Below are 20,977 nucleotides of genomic sequence, written 5' to 3' on the forward strand. Positions count from 1 at the left end.
TTATGCTTGCTCTCGTGACTTTCAATCTTCTCTAACAATTCCTTTGCACAAATCACTTTGTTTACTAGACCTCATTGTTGTTAGCTGCTGTCATGGTGATTCCATGCACAATGCAACGAAATGCTTCCCAGTCCTGTGCCATCCCCAGGATCATTTGCAAATGGGACTGTTGTAACCCACACAGGGTTTTCACTGGCTGATTTTCAGAAGTAGATCGCCAAGCCTTTCTTCTAGTCTGTCTTAGTCTAGAAGCTCTGCTGAAACGTGTTCAACATCACAGCAACAGGCAAGCCTCTACTCATAGCCAGGTGGTAGCTGCACTTGAGGTGTTTTGGCCAGGGGCTGAACCCGGCTCTTCCGCATTAATAAAAAAAAAAAGGAAGGCAAGAATTCTACCACTGAACCACCACCTTAGAGGCTTATTAAGGTGGGGACTTGTGTCTGATCTTTGGGTCATTTTCAGTGCCTGTGACAATGGCCTACACATCAGCAGTGCTCAGGAAATACTGACCGAGAAGACAAATACTTCAGAACACAGGGTGGCTTTATTAACCTGGAGCCACTCTGGGTTGCGTTAACCCGTTAGTACGTCCAATAAATCATGCAAAGAAAGATGTGAATCCTCTGACTTTGAAGTTTTCACATTATTTTTAAAGAAATTATCTCTCGGAGACACCCACGCAATGTTTTGTTGTTAGTGTTAATTGCCTCGGAGTCAATTCTGGCTCGTGGAAACCCCATGTGGTACAAAGAAGAGCTGCTCCACAGGGTTTTCTTGGCTGTAATTTCTACTCTGTCACATGGGGTTGCTATGAGTCAGAATCGACTCAATGGCACCCAATCACAACAATCGTTTTTTTTTTTTGTAGCAACATGGGAATGTTTATTATATAATATAAAGGGGGAAAAGCCACATATATAATAATACAGACACTGATTGCACCATTTAAGTTGTATATTTTTCATTTCTATTATTTCAGTTTGTTTTCTACCCTGCCTCTTCATTTTTCGTACCGTCTTATTCCTGTCTTATGGCCTCTATTCCTTTCATTAGCTCCTTAGCATCTTAAACATACTTCCTTGAATACTTTATTTCAGATTGTTCCTAGGATACAGACTCCCCTAAAAAAAATTGTGTTTGTTGCACAATCCATTTCCTTGGGTCATTTGCAAAATTTTCTTATGAGCTCTTTGTCTTCACCAAGGGTTGTTCTCTGTGGGACTCCACCAGTCCCTGGTCTGGGAGATGAGGATTTGCTTCTCCTCTGCCTAGTATGGTTCTTGCCCAGTTTTTATGTTAATATCTCAGTGCCTTTGGGATGTGGTTTCCCATCCCAGTGCCATCAAGTGCCATGGGTGTCAGAGTAGATCTGTGCTCCATGAGGTTTTTAGTGGCTGATTTTTCAGAAGTAGATCACCAGGCTTTTCTTGCAACAATCTTAACAGAAGCAGATTGCCAGGCCTTTTCTTCAGCAATACCACTGGGTGGGTTTGAATCACCAACCTTTAGGTTAGCAGTTGAGTACAAACTGTGCCATGCAGGGACCTTATATAATGTTTTGAACCCTTAATTCCTTGTATATAAGATCAAATGAAACAATACGTGTGGAAATGCTATTTTTATTTTATTTTTTTAGGAGCCCCTGCGTGGTGCAAGGAAACTCTGGCGGCGTAGTGGTTAAGAGCTATGGTTGCTAACCAAAAGGTTGCCAGTTTGAATCCACCAGGTGCTTCTTGGAAACTCTATGGGATAGTTCTACTCTGTCGTATCGGGTCACTATGAGTCGGAATCGACTCGACAGCAACGGGTTTGGTTTTTTGGTTTTTGGGTGGTACAAATGGTTGTGCTTGATCACTAGTTGAAAGACTAATGGCTGAAAGGTTGGCAGGTCGAGCCCACCCAGAGGCCTGGCAATCTGCTTCCAAAAGGTCAGTCTTGAAAACCCTGTAGAGCAATTCAACTCTGCAACACATAGGGTCGCCATGAGTCAGGATCACTTAGCAAATAACAACAACAAAAGTGCTCTTCAAATATAAAGGGGTGTGTGTGTGTGTGTGTGTGTGTGTGTGTGTGTGATCAAATAGTAAACATAGTTTTAATGATCAGACGTCCTTACATTTCCAGACCTCAGCTAGCAGGTAACCAAGGCATAGAAAACCCGGGGTCTCAGGGCTGGGTGCCCTCCTCTGGGGAACAGTGCTGCCCAGTGTGGAAGACGTGACCTATCAAGCCCTGGAAGGAACCTTATTAGGTTCATTTATACTCCAAGTGATTTGGAATAAGCAAATAGTTGGGAGCATTCTTGGATTATCTCTTAATAGAAAAGGAAAAAAAAAAAGCGCATTGGTCTCTTATGTGTTACCAACATACAAAAGCTGCTGTTGTTAATTAACATCAGGGACCTAGTGTTGGGAAACCTTGTTCTCTAAAATCACGGCTCGTCAGCAACTCTGCTGTTTGAAATTACATCAGTGAGAATGGAACATCTCACTCCTACCTGGAAGATCTGAGCCCTGTGGGTCACTTATTGATACAGAGAAGTAGCTTCGATTTCCAACCTAGGTGAGGAGCCAGGTTTTCAGATACAACATTCCACATATTTATCTCAACTTTGTCCTTTCAAAGGAAACAGGATGTCAGCTTTTCAGATCAGGCCTCATGACCTTCAGTCTCATCTAATGACTCCTTCGCATGCGTATCACTTTCTTTTCTAAACCCCGTCATAAACAGCCCTGCTTTGCTTTAAGCCCATCAAAACACTGTTGTTGTTGTTGTTATTAGGTGCCTTCAGGTCAGCTCCGACTCATGGCGACCCTATGTATAACAGAACAATCATTGGTATGTTTGACCCCATTGTTGCAGCCACTGCAAAGGTCTTCCTTTTCTTTTTTGATGTTTTACCATGTATGATGTCCTTCTCCAGGGTATTTTCAATTGCTTCATACATGAAAAAGCTTCCCAATGAAAAGGAAGACTAAAGAAGAATTCATGCCTTTGAATTATGGTTGGTGAAGCACACTGAATATACCATGGACTTCCAGAAGAATGAACAAATCTGCCTTGGAGGAAGTGCAGCCAGAATGCTTTTTAGAGGCGAGGATGGCGAGACTTTGTCGTGTCTGTCTTGCTTACTTTGGACATGTTATCAGGAGGGACCAATCCCTGGAGAAGGACATCAAGACACTGTCCCATTTAAATTTTACCTGAACTCCATCCTTCCCCCAAATCCCATTATTACCTTGTCTCTTCCTTTGTTTAGATGGTTCCTCTGGTATGTGGTCTCCCTTGCTGTAGTAAGTTAATAAATCTAACTTTGTTGGACTACAGATGTGGGTGCTGGAGATGGCTCATATCAGCTTGTGAGAGCCAGTCGTTAAGTGCTTGGGAATTTTTCGAGCCAGTGGAAAGTCACATTGACACTGGCCATGGTGGAAGAATTTACACCATGGAAAATGGCAAATGCTACAGATCAGAGCTCCCTGCACCCCCGGAAGAGCCACTTGTTAAACTTTGATCATTACGCCATTGGCTGTGGGTGAGTCCCTGGTGGTCTTTGTGAGATGAGCTTTATCAGAGTCAAAGTTTATGAATGGGGTATGACAGCCCGTGTTTTGAAATGCCTAAAATGTATGCTAGATAGAGTTGTTTTTGTTAGCTGGTGTCAAGTCGGTCTCATGCACGACAGAATAAAGTGTTGCCCACTTCTGTGCCATCCCCATCCCTGTAATCTGTTATGGATTGGACTGCTGTGATCCATAGAGTTTTCATTGGCTGTATTTTGAAAGTAGATTACCAGGCCTTTCTTCCTAGTCCATCTTAGTCTGGAAGTGCTGTTGAAACCTGTTCAGCATCATGCAAGCCTCCACTGACAGATGGGTGGAGGGTACACATGAGGTGCGCTGGCCGAGAATTGAACCCAGATCTCCTGCCATGGAAGACAAGAATTCTACCAACTGAACCACCGCTGCCATTCATATACTACATATTCAATAGTAGAAAATAAAGTATGGTCTAAGAAGGGGAGCTGTAACTACAGTCAACTAGAGATGGACCTGTTGTCTACCTGTCACAGATGTAGGAAGAGTGCTGGCCTTTTTCAGCTGTTCTCTGTGCTCGAGCCTCACCACTGCCGTCTCGGGCTTCCTCTCTTCTGCTGGCTGAGCAGTAGACTTGGGCAGAGTGCCAGCTCTGCTGACACTGCTACTTTCAGGCTGCGGGCTAACACTGACCTGGGTGGGCAGAGAAAGTCAGGTGAAGCATGTTCTCAAATAAGGACACAGAATGAGTGGTCTTGCAGGCCTTGGGGTTTCTGCCTGCCAGCCCCGTCCACCTCTGCTACCAAGGTGGGGTTGGATTGCATTTTGAACAATGGGTACTCACCTGTCCCTTTCCCCTGCCCCCAATAATGAAGCAACTCAGTGTAATGTGCCAAAGAGGGAACTTGCTACTTTCCTAGAAGAGCCACACCTAAGACTATAAAAATCAGGGTGGCAGAGCAAGACTCCTGATTTCTTCTCAACTCCTGTTCCAATAAAATCGCTTTTGTATTTCTCACCTAACTGTTGTGTGTGTGGATCACTGCTTCTTAAATACAGCATGTTGTTGTTAGCTGATGTTGAGTCAGCCCCTGACTCATGGCAAACCCATGCACGATGGAATGGGGATCCTGCACCGTCCCCATGATTAGCTGCAGATTGAATCGTTGTCCTCCTTTGGGTTTTCACTGGCTGATTTTCAGAAGTAGATCGCCAGGCCTTTCTTCCTAATCTCAGTCTGTAAGCTCCACTGAAACCCATGTTCAGCATCATAGCAACACGCAAGCCTCCAATGACACACAGGTGGTGATTGTGCTTGAGGTGCATTGGCCAGGAATCAAACCCAAGTCTCCCACATGGAAGGCAAGAATTCTACCACTGAACCACCACTGCCCTCTAATACATCACGGATTCTGCCAAATCGAGTTCACCTAAGAGCATAATGAAACTGGATCATACTGAAAATAGTTCCCTGGTTTAGCAGTGATCAATTTATTGCTCTACCCTTTCTAAGTAATCTCCACCACCCCCACTAACGTTTATTTTTTTCTCCTTGTGACTTAAAAGAGCCAAGCTCAGGGAGGAAAAAAGAAAGTTGAGGACAAAGCAACTCACGTTTTCTTTGGAGGGTTTTCCTGTCTGTTTGGCTTCTCTGGCTTGCCTCCTCTCCTCTCGAGTTGCTTGCTGCTCCCGATACCCCTTCTGCTTTTGCAGTGCTAATGTAATCCACAGTGGCTGCGCGGTTTCAACTTTCTCCACGAGTTTGGAGCCATCTAAAGAGTGTCTGCTCTGAAGCACCGGCTTTTCTGCGGGAAAAAGACAAAAGCAGGCTTGCAGTGAAACTAACCACTCACTTATCTCTGCCTCTCACCTTAAAACTAAATAAAAGGCCTAAACTTGTGACATTTTAATTAGTATTAGTTCAAGAAATAGTCACCTGTCCCTTCCTAACACAGACTGTGTGCTGACACCTGAGTGACTTCACTGGTCATGGGGGCGGAGTTGGGGGGGGGAGGAAACATCTTGGATCAACAGGAAAATAGGCACTTCTCTCCGCCTGAAATGGAAGAAGTTACTCCACTTTGTAAGGAAAAATAACATCTCTGGGGTCATAAAATCTCAGGCTTAAGGGGAACCCAGTCATATGATTTGCTCTTTTTAAAACTCATTTGCTTATTAAAATTTATTTTTAGCAGTGGAACCCCTCCCTTACCAAGCAATATCCTATGTAGAACCCCATTGAATCAGGGAGGAAAAAAAGGCACCGCTCTGCCTAACGGGGTTGCTGAGGGCAGCAGGGCTCTGAGGAACCTGGTAGAAGACCTACCATTTTGGTCTAATGCCCTTGTTTGATAGATGTGGGAATAATAGCAATTAAGAGATGTGCCCAAGGCCACTGGCACTTAGTAACTTGTGACTTCCACACTGTGCTTTTCTTGTGGTTTACTTCTTGCCTACATAGTCAAGGGTAAAAACACTTTACAAAAATGTAGAGCGAAATTCCAACTCAGACCTGACTTGCTGACCTGACAGAGACTGGAGGAACCCTGAGAGTATGGCCCCCGGACACCCTTTCAGCTCACAAATGAAGTCACTCCCAAGGTTCACCCTTCAGCCAAAGATTGGACAGACCCATAAAACAAAACAAGACTAAAGGGGCACACAAGCCTAAGGGCAAGGACTAGAATGCAGGAGGGGACAGTAATAGGGAACCCAAGTTTGAGAAAGGAGAGTGTCGACATGTCGTGGGGTTGCTAACCAATGTCATAAAACAGTATGTGTACTAACTGTTTAATGAGAAACGAGTTTGTTCTGTAAACCTTCATGTAAAGTATAATAAAAAAAGAAAACAAAAAAACTGCTTCACAAGCGGTTGGTATTGAAGGTTAAGTAATGGCGCTCAAAATTGAGTTGAACTAAAACCCACTGCAGTGGAGTCAATTCTGACTCACAGAGCTGGCTTTGACCACTATGAGACCTAGAAAAGTGGCTTAACTATTGAGTTTTAGTTTTATTATCTATCAAATGGAAATGATACCAAAGCAAGAAAAATGTGGAACAGAGTTTTCGATTCTTATGAAGACCAGACTTACTTGACCCACTGAGACTGGGGGAACGTCCGGAGATAATCCTTAAACTCTGAATTGAAACTATCTCCTGAAGTCAGTTTAGCCCAATTAGTAAAGAATGTTTGCCTTGAACACTGAGCCCTTTTAAAGAATTATCTGTATGAGATCAAATTGATAACAGTTAACTCTAAAGCACAGATGAAAAGTTTAGGGGGCAGTGACTTTAAGCAGAAGGAGCCCTGATGGCACAGTAGTTACAGCGCTCGGCTGCTAACTGAAAGGTTGGTGGATCCCACTCGTCAGCCGGTCCACAGGAGAAAGATGTGGCAGTTGGCTTTCATAAAGACTTACATTCTTGGAAACCCTATTGGGCAGCTCTACTCAGTCCTGTAGGGTTGCCATGAGTCGGAATCTACTCCACGGCAGTGGGTTTGGGTCTTTGGAGCCTAAGCTAATGGTGGTGAAGCAACACCAGGAGAGATGGGAATATAAAGATGGTAACGAATGTCATCGAACTACACATGTAGAAACTGTTGAATTGGTATAGGTTCTGTTTTGTATATTTTCACCAAAAATAACATTAAGAAAAAACTAGAGATGATAATGGCACATGCCTCATCAGGCTGTGTGAAGATTAAAAGAGATCCCAGGCATTTAGAACAATGCTTGGCATATAGTAATCACTCTGGAAAAGTTAGCTGTCATCATGTATAGGACACAATGACCCCCTTCTCTTCTCGTAAGTAAAAATTGTAAGCTTTCAGAGATTCATCATTCTGCTAATGAATCCTTTACTATCTCAAAGGAAAAGGCTCACCAGAGTCTGGTTCTTTTCAAATCCAATAAAAGCTGACATCCTGATTATCTAGAACCTTACTGACCAGGGCTCTCTGTCAGCTGCACTTTGTATTATACTTCAGGATAAGGAGAAAGATCAAATGACAAGAAAATAAGCTCAAATTAGGGATTCGAGCAAAAATAAATAAAGGTAAATTCTGCTTAATTTTTTATACTTTTTCACTCTATAATGCTGTACAAAGAGAATTCCTATTACTAATGAGCCTTGGGAACTGCAATATCCCTAATCAGCAGATAAAGATTCAGTTAAGATCTTACATAGGAAAGAACGCCGACACATTTCAGAATTTTTTTTAAACAATTGAAATTGAAAGGAGTTTTTGATTAATCTTTAGTTAATCAGAAAATGAAAAAGAATTCACCACCCCAAGCATTCTGCTTAACTGAGATGCTTAACACACATTTGAACTAACTTGAGCTCTTGCTTTTTACCCAAGGCTGGGTAACAAGTCTTTGTAAAATCCGTAAAAATCAAACTGCCAAGCTCTAAGTGATCTGTCTAAACAGATTATGCAAAACAAAATGCAGGACTGAATACTTAAACTAAATTTGCCTGGTGAGGCCTTTAGAGCAACCAGTTTCCTGCCAAAGGCTTTGACTGATGTTTACCAAAAGGTCAAATGCCTTTAAAGTAAAACTGACTAAAATATTTTGAAAAAAGAAACCCCTGTCCCGATTTTTATTTCCTTAGAACAGTAGGTTGACCAGAGAATCCTGGAAGTATGGACAAGACTTTAAAAGAGGTGCTCACATTATGTATGTAGAGGCCCAACAGGTCTGGCTTGTAGCTGGGGCTCAAGAAACATGAAATAGTATGCTAAAACGGGACTCCTGTCTGAGGTTTCGCCAAGGATGCCCAAAAGGTCTATAATGAAATAATCAGTGGCACACATTCTCACATTCCAAAGCGAGGTGCTGGATCCCCTACTAGGCTGTGACTGATGAGGTGGCTGAAACAGCCACATCAAGGGCTTAGAAAAATCAGGGTCGAGGCTGAAGATTCCAGAGTAGAGAATTTCTTTGGAAAAGATTGTTGGATTATGATATATTCCTCCCTCCTCCCTCCATAGGATCGAATTATGTCACTCAAAAATATGTGTTGTAATTGCTAACTCCTGTATCTGTGGATGGAGCCCTGATGGGCCCAGTGGCTAAGGACTCTGCTGCTAACTAAAAGGTCGGTGGTTCGAACCCACCAGCCATCCCACAGGAGAAAGATGGGGCAGTCCACTTCAGTTAAGATTACAGCGTTGGAAACCCTTTGGGGCAGTTCTATTCAGTCCTATAGAGTTGGTTGCCGTCAGGGTTGCCGTAAGTCGGAATCGACTTGAGGGCAATGGGTAGTCACTACTCTTGGAAGCAATGGTGGTTCAGTGGTAGAATTCTTGTCTTCCATGCGAAGACCTTAGTGGGTAGTGGTTAAGAGCTATGGCTGCTAACCAAAACATCGGCAGTTTGAATCCACCAGGTGCTCCTTGGAAGCCATATGGGGCAGTTCTACTCTGTCCTATAGGGTCACTATGAGTTGGAATTGACTCAACAGCAACTTTTTTTTTTTTTTACTGTGGGAGACCTGGGTTTGATGCTGGGCCAATTCCCCTCATGTACAGCTCCCACCCATGTGTCAGTGTGGGCTTGCATGTTGCGAAGACGGTAAACAGGTTTCAGTAGAGCGTCCAGACAGACTAAGAAGAAAGGCCTGGTGATCTACTTCTAAAAATCAGTCAGTGAACACTCTGTGGCTCTCAAAGGTCCGACTCACAACCAATCACCAGGTGGTGCAGGACTGAGCAGCATTTTGTGCCGCTGTGCATGGAGTCACCATGAGTCAGTGCTGACTGATGGCAGCTAATAACATCAAGTCACTAGTCTCAAAGATCAGTTCTTGGAGAAAGTGGTACTTAGTATCTGTTCTGCCCACTCTAAGTAGGTAGGACTATCAGAATGGGGTAAGAGATGTATTGAAAGTGTTTACAGTACAAACACATGAGCGATTATTATTGCTGTCTTAATTTCCACTGGGGTGGATTCTGAGTTAATGCCCTAAGTGCTGGTCCTCACTGGCCTCAGCCTCAGGAAAGACAAAGGCTTCCAGGAAAGGGTGCATGTGCAGGCAAGTGCATGCACAAGGTAATTCACTGCAGAAAGAAAATACACTTACCACTCCCAGATTCCTATTAGCAAAGCCCACCCTCCCCATTTGCTAAAAACTCTCCCAGGCTTTTATAGGCATTTGCAGGCATAAGCATGCACAGAGTAGCAAAAAAGTCATAGCTGATGTTGAACAAGGCTGCTTCACGTGCCTGCTCGTTCAGTATTCACGGGGACGTTATAGACCATGACTACAGAATAACAAGGATTTATATACTTTTTAATTTAAAAATAAAAACAAGGTAAAGCTTTTCTAATATTTAATACACATTGTGGCACTGGCACCTCCACTCAGTTCATATATCAGAAGGCCATGCCTAACAAATGGTATGTCTCAAGAATCCCGAGGGAAGCTGGGAGTGTTACAAGGTGGACATAGGAGGACTGGCAAATAGTGTCCTCACTTGATTTGTGCTTTTAGCATATTGCGAGGTTCTGCAGTTAGGTTGCTATGAGTCAGAATTGACTCGACGGCACTGGGCACCGGGTACTGGGCAATTAGGTGAGTGTTATGGATTGAATTGTGTCACCCAGAAATCTGTGTTGTAAATCTTAACCCCTATACTTGTGGTTGGAGCCCTGGTGGCACAGTGGTTAAGAGCTCGGCTGCTAACCAAAAGGTCAGCAGTTTGAATCCACCAGCCGCTCCGTGGAAACCCTACGGAGCAGTTCTACTCCATCCTTTATGGTCACTACAAGTCGGAATCAACTTGGCAACAATGGGTTTGGTTATATATATGGTTTAATCCCATTTGGGACTGGGTCTTCTTTGTTATGTTAATCAGGCAGTATTAATGTAGGGTGTGTTTCAAGCCAATCTCTTTTGAGATATAAAAGTAGATTAAGCAAGCAAGCACAAACAGGGGAAGACAGATGCCATGCTACATGAAGATCTCCAAGGAACTGCAGAGCAGAAATTGAAGAAAGACAAGGACCTGAATTTGGATTTCTAGTCCAGCCAGAATGCTCCTTAGAAGCGAAGATGGTGAGACTCGTTCTCACATACTTTGGACATGTTATCAGGAGGGATCAGTCCCTGGGGAAGGACATCATGCTTGGTAAAGTAGAGGGTCAGTGAAAAAGAGGAAGACCCTCAACGAGATGGACTGACACAGTGGCTGCGACAATGGGCTCAATCATAGCAACGATTGTGAGGTTGGCACAGGACCAGGCACTGTTTCATTCTGTTGTACATAAGGTCGCTGAGTCGAAACCAACTCAATGGCACCCAACGACAACAACAAACTGAGAAAATAAATTTCCATTTGTTAAAGTCACTCACTTGTAGTATTTGTGTTATAGCAGCACTAGATAACTAAGACAGTGAGTTTATGGAATACCCTGTTCCTTTTTAACTAAGTGATCCCTTACAAAATGGACAAACGGCTTAAAGAAATTCCTGGAAACAGAAACAACCTAGGTGCCCATCAACAGATGAATGGGTAAACAAACTATTGTACATACATACAATGGAATACTACGGAATGATAAAGAACAATGATGAATCTGTGAAGCATCTCACAACATGGATGAATCTGGAGGGCATTACGATGAGTGAAAAAAAAGGTCAAATATTGTACGAGACCATTACTACAAAAACTCATGAAAAGATTTACATACAGAGAGGGGAGTGGTGGGGATGGAAAACCACTAAATAGGCAACAAAAAAAGTTGTAACTTTGGTGAAGGGTAAGACAGTACACAATACTGGAAAAGCCAGCACCACTTGCACAAGGCAAGGTCATGGAAGCTGCATAGACACATCCAAACTCCCTGAGCGGCCTAACTACTGGACTGAGGGCTGTGGGGACCACGGTCTTAGGGACCATCTAGCTCAGTTGGCATAACATACTTCATGAAGAAAACTTTCTACACTCTACTCTGGTGGGTAGCGTCTGGGGTCTTAAAAGCTTGAGAGTGGCCATCTAAGATACTCCACTGGTCTCACCCCGTCTGCAGCGGGGAAGAATAAAGAAAACCAAAGACACAAGAGATAAAGATTAGTCTAAAGGACTAATGGAACACAACTGCAACAGCCTCCCCCAGACTGAGTCCGGTACAACTAGATGGTGCCCGGCTACTACCACTGGCTGCTCTGACAGGGATCACAATACAGGGTCCTGGACAGAGCTGGACAAAAATATAAAACAAAATTCTAACTAAAAAAAAAAAAAACAACAGACTTATCGGTCTGACAGAGGCTGGAGAAACCCCAAGAGTATGGCCTCCTGGATACCCTCATAGCTCAGTAATGAAGTCACTCCTGAGGTTCACCCTTCAGCCAAAGCTTAGACAGGTCCGTGAAATAAAATGAGACTAAGGGAGCACACCAGCTCAGGGGCAAGGACTAGAAGAAAGGAGGGGACAGGAAAGCTGGCAATGGGGAACTCGGGGTCAAGAAAGTGAGTGTTGACATATCATGGGGTTGGCAACCAATGTCACAAAACAATACGTGTATTAATTGCTTAATGAGAAACTAGTTTGCTCTGTAAACCTTCATCTAAAGTCCAAAAAAAAAAAAATAATAAATTCCTGGAAACGAACTGTAGATTTAATACACTACTAATAAGAAAGTGGAAGAACTGACTCTTGTCTCAGGCCTTGTCCAAGATCTGTGCCTGCCACTTTAAGAAGAAATCCACTGGACAAGAAGTTAGCCAAAGAAAATAAAAGTTAGCACAATGATTTGCAATGTGGATTTATACCCGTTGTTGTTAACAATGAACTTCATTCTACATGTACATGGTGCTCCAGGGGGTATTAGCTAATGATGGCACTACAGGCATACAATTAACAAATTAATTGGAGGTTCATGCTTAACATTTTTATTCTGACGGGGTATTCAGTCAGACAAAGTTGGTTAGCCCTGGTCTAGAGCAGTCGGAGAGCAAAATTCCAGTGAAGGATCTTTGGAGGTAACAGCCCCCATAAGGCAGGTGGTCCTTACTCTCTCAGGCTTTCTTTCTGCTAAATAACGAAAAATTCAGTTAGCATACCCTGACAGCCCAGAATCTGGATACTGGGAAAGAAAAAGGGGGCCGCAAGTAGTTTTTGTCAGAAAATTATAACAAGCAAAGGGGCTCTCTTAAGTGAAAGCAGATCAGAAGAGTTACTTCTTTGAGGAGAAGGTAAGGGGAAGTGATAGAAGTAGAGAGGCTTTGAGGATACCACGAAAGCTAAGGACACAAAAGCTAATGTCAAAATTAAAAATGAGCCCCTCATCCAAGAGCACAGACAGAAAACCTTGGGGAGAAATGGTCTGGAAACTGCTGATCAACAAGCCCATTCAGAAAACCAAGCAAAAACAAGGGAAGATTTTAAAAAAGGCAATAGCATCTTTTGTAAAGTGAGTAACCAAACCAACACTCCTCAGGAAACAGCTCTTTTCTCTGCAAAAATCACCCCAAACTCAAACGATTAAACAGAAAGAGAACACAATCCCTTCCTATAATTACATCTCAAAGAATTTCTTGGAGAAATGCAAGGAAATTCCTGGGCTATTAACCATACTTGACCATCCTGCTCTATGCAAAAAGGAGAGGAAAAAGTTATTAGATGAAGACTCTCAGGGGGTACAAAGTGATCACTCAGCTGCCCAAAGCATTTTGTAGGAAGAACATCAGGGTCAGCCAGAGGTAACAGTCTGGTGAACAGCTCTTTATGGGAGGGCTGTGGAGTGGCAAGCAGGTGGGGTGGGGGTGGGAGTGGGAGACCTGATACTGCATTTACAGAGCATTTTACATAAGATCGAGACCACGTCAATTTTCCAGATGACAACATTTGAGGAGGGGAGGCCCAGTGGAGATGTCTAAGACCCCTTTACCTCCCATCTTGGTGCAGCTACCATCTAGAAAGAGAACCCAGAACTTTCCGCTGGTCTAGGCACCTCCAGTCTTTATCACCACTGCATGTCTCCCTTATGATGATTAATGACATATATACCAATTAGGGGAAACCCTGGTGGTATAGTGGTTAAGTGCTATGGCTGCTAACCAAAAGGTCGGCAGTTCAAATCTACCAGGTGCTCCTTGGGAACTCTGTGGGGGCAGTGCTACTCTGTCCTATAGGGGCGCTGTGAGTTGGAATCAACTCGACTGCAATGGCTTTTGTTTTTGGTATACTAATCAGGACTATATTTCAATATCTACTGGCAACGGGTTTGGTTTTGGGCTGTGAACAAAACACCAGTATAGGTGTTGGCACCTTTAACTTACTACTTGTGTAACTAAGTGTCATTAACAGGTGTGAACTGCATACCCGCAGCAGGTAGTCACTAATTCCAAAATTCTAAAGAATGAATAGAGAAGCAAAGAGCCTCACTATGGCTTATGGGTGAGTGTCTTTCAGGAATAGCAGACCCAACCCAGCCCAGCGCTGTCGAGTCGATTCCGACTCATAGCTTCAGGAATAGCAGACTAGCATCTAATTAAGGAAAGTACTCCCAATACTAGCTCCACCGGCTACTTCGGGCTTTGGGCAGTTCTGGATTTTGCTGTGACTTAGACAACGAGCTGGACAGATGGCACGGTTTCCCCACCCATAGCTACATACCTCTTCTCCCAGCCTCAGGTGTTAGGGAAGGCTTCTCGTGGCAAGCAGCAGGCAGAGCAGGGGAAGAAGGTTTCCTCTCCAGCACCTCTTCCGCCTCATCCCTCTTCTGTCCATTCCTTTCCTCGGGGGATGGTGGCAAGGGTGGCCAGGTGTCACTGATCTCCTTGGCCCTCTCGTTGGGCTCCGGATCGGGCTTGGCTGCTCGGCGGGCCAGCAGCTCTACCAAGTAGGGCCTGCTTAGTTTGGTGAGTGGGGATGATGGTGGGGTCTGGCTGGTGGGCTTGGGAGCCAGTGCTGGTTTCTGTGCCAATGGCATTTTATTTGCTACCTTGTCGTGATCAGCAGCCAGGGTCTGGCTTTTGGGTGGCGGGGGCCCAGGCTGACCCACAGGAGGTGAGTGGCTGGAAGGGCTTTCCACGGAGTCCTTCCGGGTGGTCAGGGCCTGCTTCTTCTCTTGGGTGAGAGGCAGGCCATGCTTGAGGGCCACACTCTCTGTCTCTTTCTCGACACTACTGCTCGCCAGGACAGGTGGATCCCCATCAGCACCGTCCCCTGTGCTGCTGTGCCTTTTCTTCTTCTTTTGTTCTGTCTGGTGGTCAGAGTGGAAGCGCAAGGAGTAGTTGGTCCTCCTCAATTTTATTCCAAAAGGTGAGGGTTTTTCCTCCCCACCCAACATCATGTGGTCTGGCTTCCCATCACCACTTGTGGTCTCGCTTTCTGAAACACTCACAGACTCTGTGTGGGTCACCACTTTCTGTGGAGGGGAAGGAAGGCTTGGAACAAGGAAAGATGGAAGGTCTTTGGCAAATTTGCATCCCTCTGTGGTGTCCGCTAGTTCCTGGTGCATCCCCAGTTTCTCTGGACTCTTCCAGCGCTCATGAGGACTGGCAGCTGGAGGCAGGGGCTCTGTCTCTTCACTGGGTCCTGGCACGGGCCTTTTTCGAATACTTTCTCCTTCTGCATTTTGCTTAGAGGTCTCCATGCCACCATCAGAGAATTTCTGCCAGGCAGACATAATAGAGAACTTTGCACTGCTTGGCAGGGCCTTCCGGAGGTTTCCACGGGAATCACTTCGGCCCCTGGGAGTGTGCTCATCACCCGACCTCTGGTCTCTCTCAGCACGCTGGTCGCTCTCTGCATTCTTCAGGATTCTGGACCGAATGGAAGCCCATTCGGCTAGTGCTGTCACACTGCCTGAAGACTCCTGTGGAAGCTTGGCTTTTCCACTGCCTGTCCGGAGGTCGCTGGGTACTTGGGGTGCGTTCTCCACAGTGGGGAGGTCCACGTGCTTCTTTTCCTCGGACAAGCCCAAGAGAGATTTGCATGCCGTGTCCTTAATCTGGTTCAGGTTAACGGCCGGGCCGCAGAGCTGTGCTCCGGTGACCAGGATGGCTGTGTGGGGGATGCTCAGAGCTGAGGGCAGAGCATGAGAGGCTGGGCTGGCTTTGTGGGCCTTCGGTTCAAGGGGAGCAGATGCAAGCCCTGCATCCTTCCCGGGTGTCACTGGGCTCAGGTTGACTTTGGGGAAGAGGATTTGCTTTCCTCCTGAGGACACCTGGAATGTGTAGGGCCTGGGCATGGTCTGCCTCTCATCCACTTCCTGCCACCTGAGTTCCTCCATCTTCCGGTCTGCTTCTGGAGTGACTGGTTCTTTTTTCTCTGGTGGAGTCAGCATTTCTTCCCTTTGATCCTCTTTTTTCTGAGGAGGTTCTGGTTTTTTCTGAGGAGGTTCTGGTTTAGGGTCTTCTTTCTTTCCCAGAAGTAAGCAATGGCCATCCCCATGAACATACCCCCACTTTCCCTGCTGTTCTCTTGACAGCTTGGCCCCTGGGTTTTGAGTCTCATCAATACTTGGCTCCTCAGAGCTTTCTCTTTGCTTTTTGGGCTTCAAGTTTTTTTGTTCTCCTGGTTTCTCTTCAAAATCTTTCTGAAGTGGGCTCCGCAAGCCCGTTTTTTCTTCTAGCTCCAGCCCTCTCTCTTCATCTCGTCTCTGCAAGGCTTCCTGGTACTTCTTTCGGGCTTCCTGCCTCCTCTGCAACTCCATTTCCTCCTGCTTTTTGAGCTCTTCCAGTCTCCTCGCCTCCTCCTCCTGAAGCCGCTTTGCCATCTCCTCATGTTTCCTCTGTGCCTCCAGTTCCTCCTGCCTTTTGAGCTCCTTCAGCTGTTTTTCTTCTTCTTCCCGTAGTCTCTGCTCCTCTTCCTCCTGCCTTCTCTGTTCTTTCAGCTCCTCCTGTTGTCTGAGCAATTCCAGCCTCCTTTCCTCTTCCTCCCGCCTTCTCTGCGCTTCCAGCTCCTCCAGCCTTCTGCGCTCCATCATCAGTTTTTCTTCTTCCTCCCGCCTTCTCTGCGCCTTTAGTTCCTCCAGCCTTCTGAGCTCCTCTAGCCTCCTTTCCTCCTCCTGAAGCCGCTGCTTCTCAGCCTCCTGCCTTCTCTGCTCCTCCTCAAGCCTTCTGAGCTCCTTCATCCGTTTTTCCTCTTCCTCTTGCCTTCTCTGTGCCTCCAGTTCCTCCAGCCTTCTGAGCTCCTCCAGCCTCCTTTCTTCTTCTCGCTGCCGCTGCTGCCTCTCGGCTTCCCACTGTCTCTGTGCCTCCAGTTCCTCCTGCTTTCTGCACTTCTCCTCTAGCCGCCTGGCCTCTTCCTTCAGGCACTGCAGCTTTTCAGCCTCCAGGAGTTCTTTTACCTCTCGCTCCCTCCCCTCTAGGTCTGGGCCACCTAGCTCTTCCCACCTCTGCCTGGCCTCTTCTTGCTGCCTGTTCTCCGCCTCTATCTCTAGCCAAGGTTCTTGCTCCCTCCTCTCTTCCTCCTCCCCTTCCTCCTCCAGGAGCTGCTGCCTTTGGTTCTCTTCCCAAAGCCTCCTCTCCAGGGCCTGCAGCCTCTGCTCTTCTAGGCGTTGCCTCTCTGCTGCCTCGGCCTTTTGCCGTTTGTACTTGGCCTCAAGTTCTCGCCAGTATTCTTCCTGGCGTCTTTTCTCTTCCTCGGGATCCAGTGGCTCTGGTTCCTCCTCACGCCAAGTTTGCTTGTCTTCTCCGGGGTGTCCATTCTGGTCCAGGGACAGCTGGTTCACCAGGCCACCTTGCTCATTTTGTCCGTCCTAATGTTGATAAAGGAAGCAAAATTAGTTCTTTTATTTTTTCCACAAGCAACCATTACTGACCCTATTCACAATGCCCTTTTAATCTCAAAGGAAGGGGGAGGAGCTCATGAGTATATCTATCGATAAACTCAGGCACAGGTCACACTGTACATTGCAGGACTGAAGGAAAGAACTTTATGTTTTATCCTTTAGCCCCTTTATTTGAAGGAGCCCTGGTGGCACAATGGCTAAGTGCTTGGCTGCTAACCAAAAGGTTGGCAGTTTGAACCCACTCAGTGACTCCACAGGAGGAAGAACTGTCGATCTGTTCCTGTAAAGATTACAGCCCAGGAGACCACATAGGGCAGCTCTGCTCTATCACATGGGGTCACTATGAGTCGGAATTGACTCGACAGCACCTAACAACAACAACCTTTTATGTATCATCCCCAAATGCCTTTGTCTTAATATGAGTCAACAATCACAGGAAAACCAATACAAGTTTCAGTACCAATTGCAGTCAAGTTGACTCAGCCTCATGAAGACCCCACGTATGTCAGAGTAGAACTGTGCACCATAAGGTTTTCAATGGCTGATTTTTTGGGGGGAAGCAGATCACCAGGTCTTTCTTTTGAGGCTCCTCTGGGTGGACTCGAATCTCCAACCTTTTGGTTAGTAGCCAAGCGTGTTAACCGTTTACTCCACCCAGGAAGATCAATAGTCTAGCATTAAGAAGATGAGAGAAGTTGAGATCTGGACTTCATCAACATCCCCTGAAACTTATGACTTAGAAGTCCAGCCTAATATAATTGAAGGATATTTTGCTAAGGCACAGCAGAGGAAAGCTGGGCCACTTTTCTCTTGCAAATCAAACTCAGAGCCCCTCAAAGGGCAGCCTCTCCCTCTGTGGTCCTCCAGCCTACCATAGGGCAATACATCAGAAAAGGCTCTAGAAAGTCAATGTCCTGCTTACCCTTGTACACTGCCACACACAAGTTCCCAGTGGGGAGAGACCTAGTTCCTTCTATGGGTCCACCACAATACCAACCCTCTGGGGTACAGCTAGTGCCCAGGAGCATGGACATCTGCCTGGTCAGCGAGGGCAGGGCTGTACATACCGGTGCAAGTCGCCTGTGCTTCTTTGACACCCTTTGTTTTTTTGGCTTAATGGCCAGTTTGTGCTTGGCGGCACTGTTGTCCAGGCGAGCAATGGCCAGGGGGATGGCATCTAAGTTGACACTTTCAATGGTGCCAGCAGAAGAGAAATGCCTTTTTGGCCGAGACGGTTTAACTGGAGCAACCTAGAGTGGAGGTTGAAAGATAAAGTCAGCCAGAATCAGAAGGCAACTTGCAGGGTGCCCTAGAGTGATAGTACTTGTTCTAGCCTGTGCCATGCCCTGTCTGGCCCAGACAATGTCAGGAGCAGAGAGGGATCGTAAGGTATAGTGAAATGAGCTCTGGTCTTAGAGTTAAAGGACCCGACTTTCAATACTTGTTCTGCCAATGACTACTTGTAGTAACTTGTAAAGGTTATTTAACCTTTCAGGGCCTAAGTTTCCTACTCTGAATGATATGGGGTTAGACTAGATCATTGTCGTGTTGTTGTTAGCTGCCTTAAAACCCATGCACAACAGAACAAAATGCTGCCTGGTCCTGGGCCATTCCATGATGGACTGCAGATTGAACATGTTGTGTTCGACAGGGTTCTCATTAGCTGATTTAAGAAAGGACATTGCCAGGCCTTTCTTCCTAGTCTGTCAGCCTGGAAGCTCCACTGAACCCTGCTCAGCATCATAGCAACATTCAAGCCTTCACTGACAGGCTGGTGGTGGCTGCACATGAGGCGCGTTGGCTGGGAATCCAATCTGGGTCTCCTGATAATAAAAAAAAGGTGGGAATTCTACCACTGAACCACCACTGCCCCCTTAAACTAGATCAGGGGACCACATCTTGCTCTTGATCTTTTTGGTAAAGTAACGCTTTACTGGTACGTACATTGTCCTTGGTTGCTTTTATGCTACAATGCAAGTTGAGTAGTTGTGTATCTGCGACACTGTGGCCCTGCAAAGTCTAAGATATTTAGTGGTTTGCTGATCCCTGGACTAGGATCGTCTCTATGCCAAGAACTCTAGAACTCGAAGAGCCTTTCCCACTGCCGTGGACACCGTGTGTACATGCCTCATCTCCTGGACAGAGCTTTAATCCCTTAAAAGAAGACCATTTGTATTTTTCATCTTTGTATCAGTCCCTTTTATGCCCTAGTAGCAACTCCTTGGTATGTATTCAACAAATAGTTATTGAAAGAATAAGGAGAAATAAAGTATGACATCTGTGACTAGGACATGAAAGTTTTAATAAGAAAAATGTTTTAGCACAATCACTCCAAAGCCACAGAGCACTGAGTGCACTGAGAAGCTAAAAGATGGAGGACCCCAGTGAATAAACAAAGCGCAAAAATGTGCACGTAGGCGAGAGCAATTCTTCAGCCTGCAGTTCTGTTGTATAGATGCAATCATTAGAAAACTGCAGCCTCAGACCCTCAGGAGTACAGATTTAGAAAGTTGGAGAGACCATGGCTCAGCCTGAATCCAGCGGCCACAGAGAATAAGCTGGCAAGAGGCCTGAAACTATAGAGAATGAATTCACAGGCAAGTAGCGAGGGAAGGGCTCCTGGCCACACAACACCACCACACAACACCAATGGGCGGCAGGGGGCGTTCACAGCCCTGCCTGCCTGTGCTGGCAGCTCTGCAGGACACATGGCAGCATTAGCAGGCGGCAGGGTTCATTTGTTTGTGTTCATGCTATAAGAGTAGAATCAGTAGAGTTTGGCTGAAGGGCTTGCATTTTGCAATTACCTTCCAAATTTATGCACAAAAGATAAAAGACCAAGCTAGCTCCTGGAGCAAAATGGACACTCAGTAAGTATTGATTTATGACAAGCCCAGAAATGTGGAAAAACAATTCCAGCCTTTGGCCTTCTAGCTCTCATTTATTTATGACAATCTTTACAACTGGTGTCAAATTATGACCTATTTTTGAAAAGAGGTGAGTTAAACATTTCCATCCCTTCATAGCTGCACGAATAAAAGGAGCTAAAGCCAAATGTGACAGACTGAAGACAGAGATAAGTACCTGAAGCTGAGATTTAAATACGTTTCATTTGAGTTATCACAGCTGGGCCTCTTTATTGTTGGAGCAGTGGCACTGTCTTTTTTTTTTTTTTTTTAATAATGTTTTATTGAGTTTTTGGTGAAAGTTTACATAGCAAGTTAGGTTCCCATTTGACAATTCCCACACAAATTGTTCAGTGACATTAGTTACATTTATCACAATGTGTCAACATTCTCTTTAACTGTGTTCTGTTTGTTTCATTTCCAGTACTCTAGTTTCTCTGCCCCCTTATCTTCTCATCTTTGCTTTCGAGAAATTGCTGACGTTTTGGTCTCACAGTGATTGTTGTTAAGTAGGGAACCGATCTTACGTGTAATATCCCTTATTTTGTATGGCACTCTGCTATTTCGCTTGAAGGTGATCTCTGGGGATAGGCTTGGTTCTAGGTTTAAAGACTGTCTCAGGATGATAGTATCAGGGTATCCTCTGTTCTCTGCTGTTGCAGTGTGTATGGCTTTTTTTTTTTTTTTTTCCTAATAAGGATTTAAGTTCTGTTCCAAATTTTTCTCCCATTCGATCCGGGACCAACTATTGTGGCCCTGGTCAGAAGGGTCAGTGGTGGTAG

General features: G+C 45.4%; 1 protein-coding gene across 1 annotated transcript in view; it reads right to left on the minus strand.

Moving 5' to 3' along the window:
* CRACD (capping protein inhibiting regulator of actin dynamics) overlaps positions 1 to 20,977 on the minus strand; it is a 176,584-nt gene that overhangs the window by 3,683 nt on the left and 151,924 nt on the right. The window contains exons 6-9 of the mRNA XM_010595691.3: positions 18,357 to 18,539; positions 14,166 to 17,256; positions 5,152 to 5,342; positions 4,065 to 4,230 (exon numbers count right to left, since the gene is read on the minus strand). Of these exons, the coding sequence (XP_010593993.2) occupies positions 4,065 to 4,230; positions 5,152 to 5,342; positions 14,166 to 17,256; positions 18,357 to 18,539 (3,631 nt within the window). The remainder of the gene's footprint in view (positions 1 to 4,064; positions 4,231 to 5,151; positions 5,343 to 14,165; positions 17,257 to 18,356; positions 18,540 to 20,977) is intronic.

This window comes from Loxodonta africana, chromosome 5, assembly GCF_030014295.1.
Source record: "Loxodonta africana isolate mLoxAfr1 chromosome 5, mLoxAfr1.hap2, whole genome shotgun sequence".
NCBI lineage: Eukaryota > Metazoa > Chordata > Mammalia > Proboscidea > Elephantidae > Loxodonta > Loxodonta africana.